This window comes from Tursiops truncatus, chromosome 15 (assembly GCF_011762595.2).
Source record: "Tursiops truncatus isolate mTurTru1 chromosome 15, mTurTru1.mat.Y, whole genome shotgun sequence".
NCBI lineage: Eukaryota > Metazoa > Chordata > Mammalia > Artiodactyla > Delphinidae > Tursiops > Tursiops truncatus.
In genome coordinates this window covers 86,202,208-86,206,886 of record NC_047048.1, presented here as the reverse complement: position 1 = coordinate 86,206,886, position 4,679 = coordinate 86,202,208, and the positions used below count along the sequence as shown (strand labels likewise).

General features: G+C 65.4%; 1 protein-coding gene across 1 annotated transcript; it reads left to right on the top strand.

Annotated features, from left to right (window-relative positions):
* The first annotated feature begins 203 nt into the window (after positions 1 to 203).
* On the top strand, positions 204 to 1,198 carry NPBWR2 (neuropeptides B and W receptor 2). Its single transcript, XM_004332349.3, is given in 3 exon segments — positions 204 to 472; positions 474 to 896; positions 898 to 1,198. Coding segments are annotated over 3 exon segments (993 nt in total).
* Positions 1,199 to 4,679: the final 3,481 nt, after the last annotated feature.

Genomic DNA, 4,679 nt, shown 5'->3' with positions numbered 1-4,679 from the left:
AGACGCCATGAATCCCGGCAAAGTGGCCACAGCTTCTGCCAGAGAACTTGAGGCAGCTCCCATTCTAAGCTGACAGCCAGGTCCCGGAGTTTCTGGTCGTTTCTTTCTCAGAATCCAGCCCAAGGAGGCCCCTGCCCAGATTCCCAGCTCGGAAGCACCTCCCACCTGCCCAGGGCACAAACCATTATCGGTCTTGCCTCACGATGGAGGCCACGGGGCCGGAGAGCCCGGACAGCCGAGGCTTCCCCTTGCCAGGCACAACGGGCGCCGGCCTCTCTCGGGACAACGGCACCAGACACAGCGTCACACTCCCTGAGCCGCTGCCGGCTCTTCACGTGTTCCTGCCAGTGGTGTACGCTGCTATCTGCGCCGTGCGGCTAACGGGCAACGCGGCCGCCATCTGTGTGATCCCGAGAGCGCCCAGGATGAAGACGGTGACCCACGCGTTCACCCTGAACCTGGCCATCGCGACGACTCTTCACACCGGTGCTGCCCACCAACATCGCCAAGCACGTGCTGCAGCGCTGGCCCGTTGGGGAGCTGCTCTGCAAGCTGGTGCTGGCCACCGACCGCTGCAACATCTTCTCCAGCGTCTACTTCCCGGCCGCCATGAGCATGGACCGCTACCTGGTGGTGCCAGCCATGGTGCGGCCCCGCCGCACGCCCCGGCACACTTTCCGCGGGGCTGAGACCCCCAGCCTGTGCACCTGGCTGTGTGTCACTGTCGCAATGCTGCCCTTCTTCACCTTCGCCGGGGTCTACGGCAATGAGCTACAGGTCACGAGCTGCGGGCTGAGCTGCCCACGGCCTGAGCGGGCCTGGTTCCAGGCAATCAGCATCTACACGCCGGTGCTGGGCTTGGCGGTGCCCACGGGCACCCTCTATGTTCTCTACGTGGAGGCTGCAGGCCCTGCGGCTCCACTCCGGAGCCAAGGCTCTGGACAAGGCCAAGCGGAAGGTGAGTCTCCAGGTCCTGGCTGTGCTGGCCGTGGGCCTGCTCTGCTGGACTCCCTTCCACCTGGCCTCAGTCGTGGCCCTGACCACAGACCTGCCCCAGACGCCACTGGTCATCATCATCTCCTATGTCGTCACCAGCCTCGGCTACACCAGCTCCTGCCTCAACCCCGTCCTCTAGGCCTTCCCGGACCACAGCTTCTGGAAGCGCCTCTGTGCCACGTTCCAGTGCCCGGGGGCATAGGCACCCCTCCCTCGCGGTCACGCAACCGTAGAAAGCTCTGCTCCTTTAGGGCAGCACCCCACTTGTTCACATCCCATCACGATTTTCTCCAGACAGAAAGAGAAGGCCCCACGAAGGCTGGCCACCAAGCCCGCAGAGGCGGCCATGGACCCCCCCGTCTCTGCCTCCTAGACAGCCCTTGGGTGGCCAGCTGCAGGGATTCAGGTCCCGCCGACCCAGGCAGATGGTCCTGGCACAACAGACGTCCTGGGGGGCACCTGGGGCAACAAAGCCAGGTGTCGCTGTAAGAGCCAAGGCGCACATCAAAGGAGGCCATGAAGCGCGCTCTCACAGCCCAGAACTCAGGTGGCGTCCCGCCAGGAGGCCTGTGCCCGTGTCCCCTCCTGGCTCCCTCAGCAGGGCTCAGGCTCCCTCGAGCACCCCATGCCCCTTGTGCCCTTCATGCCGATGCCTGTGGTCCCCTCCCATGTCCTGCTATAGGACCCAGGGCCCTTCTGCCAGGACCTCTGGAGGGCACCTGTCACTTAGACAGGCTGGCACCTGGACCCCTTCCCCCCTGAGGTGTGGCCGGGGGCCTAGACTCTGCCAGCAGGGGCTCCACCTGGGGGTGGGGTGGGGACACTAAGGGGCTGGCTGCTCAGAGACCATTTCTGCCACGAGTCCCTGAAGACGGCTTTGGTGGGCCTCGGCCAGGCTCCGCACTCTTGGCCCCACGGCTCTCAGCTGCTTCCAGGCCTGGAGCTCCAGCCCTGCCGTTCCGTAAGTCACCTGCCCGGCACCCGATAACCCTGCGAGGCTTATGGGGCCCCAGGTTGGTTTTAGTCCTTGTGACACGGCTCTAGTCAGTCTGTCCCGCTGGCAAGCGGGACACACCTTTCGCCACCCGGTGAGGTGGCCCCCAGGCTGCGTGGCCGCCTCCCCCCCACCCGGTCACGTGGAAGAGCTCGGACCCACGCCCCTCTCCCCTTCCCTCTCTCAGCCTGAAACAACTCAGAGGCTACCTCCGTCCTGTTATCTTTCTGACCACATGGTATTAGTAAGCTATTACTGTATAAAACCCTCCCCCAAAATTAGCAGCTCAGAACATTTACTAGTTCACAACCCTTGTGGGTCAGGAACCTTCCAGCAGCTCTCGGCTGGCTGCAGCTCAGGGTCTCTCATGACATTGCAGGCAGGACTTCAGCCGAGGTCCCAATCACCTGAAGGCCACACCGGGGCTGGAGGAGCCGCTTCCTCTCGTGGCCACTGGCCGGAGGCCTCCGTTCCTGGCCCTGCGGGCTGTCCACAGGCTGCTCGGGCATCCTCCAGGGGTGGCAGCGAGCCCACAGGGCAGCAGCCGAGAGAGCCAGGCGGAAACCTCCACACCTTTAAGGCCAACCTGGGAAGCCATTCTGCTTTCTGTTCCTTAGAAGCGAGTCCCCAAGTCCCACCCACACTCAGGGGCTGTGGCCACTTCTCAAACCGCCACTAGCACCCAGCCTCCCCCACGAAGAACTAGCTGTTCCCGATCCGCTCTCTCACTGTGCTGCAGTCACACCTCTCCAAGCAGCAGCCGTGATTACCTCGTCAGCGTTCATCCTGCGCCCTGCGAGCTCCTCGAGAGAAGTTGCGGCTCCCACACCCCAGCTAAGACCCCAGCTGGGCCGAAGCGAGGCGTGAGTGCGCGTGGCGTGAGCGCGCGTGGCGTGAGTGCGCAGCAGCGGGGGCGGGGCTGTGTCAGCCGGAAGCCCACGGGAACGCCGGGCCGAGCAAGGGTCTCCCACCCCGTCCCCTGCAGAACATCTCCCTAGCACGGGAGGTGCCAACCAAGCCTCCTCAACGGACCGCACACTTTTTATCCCCTGGGGTGGCCCCCGCCCCACACACAGCCCAGCAACGGGAGCCACCGTCTCGCACTGGGGTCCATGGTGGGGGCCGAGCAGGGGCAGGCCCAGCCAGGCGGTCCACACCCGATGGGAGGGAGGGTCTTCACGCAGGGCCCGCGACACACCAAGGGTGGGGGAGACATGGGCCAGCCAAGGTTGGGGGGAGAGGAGAGCCCTCACCGGGATCCTGCCCGAGTGAGTTGTGGACCCCGGGGAAAACGCCCCCCCCCCTCCACCGTGCCTCCGGAGATGGACTGGGGAACGGGGAGGGAGTGTCCCCATGCCCTGGGCTTCTGGGCCCAGAGAGAACTGGCCGTCTCCTTCCACTCCCCAAATCCCCTCGCCGTGGCCCGGACCCCGGCCCCGCACCACCCGGCGCGGCCCCTGGGCGCAGCCTCCCGCGGGCCACAGCGCCCCTGGTGGGCAAAGTCCAGAGCGCCAGGCGAGCCCGCAGCTTCCCCGCTGATCCGCTGACCGATCCGCTGACCCTCCCCCGCCCGGCCTCCCCCACTACCCCGTGAGGAAGGTTCGGCGTCCCTTCTGCGCAGGCAGGCGGGGAAACCAAGGCTCAGCGAAGCCGGGAGACTTGACCGAGCCCAGCTGGTGGGGGTTGGGCGGGGGCGGGGATTGGGGCACGGAAAGGGGCAGGGGGCGAGGTGGCGATGCAGGCTGGGGGCCGGGTCGGAGCGGTGGGGCGTGGAGGTGGGGGCGGGGCGGGGCTGGAGGCAGGGGGCGGCGTCGGAGGTGGGAGCCGAGGAGAGGTCTGGGTGCAGGTGGAGAGGACGAGCCGTGGTCCGCTTCCGAGGTCCCGCGGGCTGCTGGCCTGCCCCTCAGCCCTGCCTGGACGGGGACGAGCGCAGACGCTCGCTGTGGGTTCGGCCTGGTTGGCAGCCCGGAGCCCACCCTGAGCCGCCTCCTCCGCCAGGACCCCGCTGCCTCCCCCCGTGCTAACTGCCACTGACCATCTTGCACAGGGCGTTCCCAAATGGCCAGAAGCCCAGGAGGACATCTGTGCCCTGGAAGGGCAGTGTCGGCAGCACCAAAGTGTCCGCCGGGCCCGCCGGGGCCAAGCTACAGATGTAAATGTCGGCTGTCTTCATCCTGGTGTGTCTGCAGAGGACGGGGAGGAAGAGGCTTCATTTGGCCACCTTGGCAGACCTGCCAGCGAAGGGCAAGGGGCCATCACAGGGGGCACCCTAAACTTCCCCTTGATGCTAAATTTTTGTGTTAACAGCAATTTGCTTGTCATTAAAACTTATATAAACCCGGACATTGGCCCCTCTGCCTGTGCCCACGCACTGCGACCGAGCCGGCCCTGGATGCCCCTGCGAAGCCCCTCTCTCTGACAGGGTTGTCTGCCCGACAGTCAGCCTGGGTAGAACCGGGCCCACGCAGGAGCCAGGAGGATATCAGAATCTCAGGGCTGCCAAAGGAAGCGGTTCTGTGCATCTGTCATCAAACTCCCTTGGATCCGCCCAAGGAACGAGAAAGGAGCTAGAGCGGGGGGAGGTGGGAGTGAGGAGAACCCGTAGCCCACTGTGGGGAAGCACCCACCACTGGATCCGCCACTGGAACCTCTGGCTACAGGGGTGGGGAGTGCAGTGCTTGATTGTTTG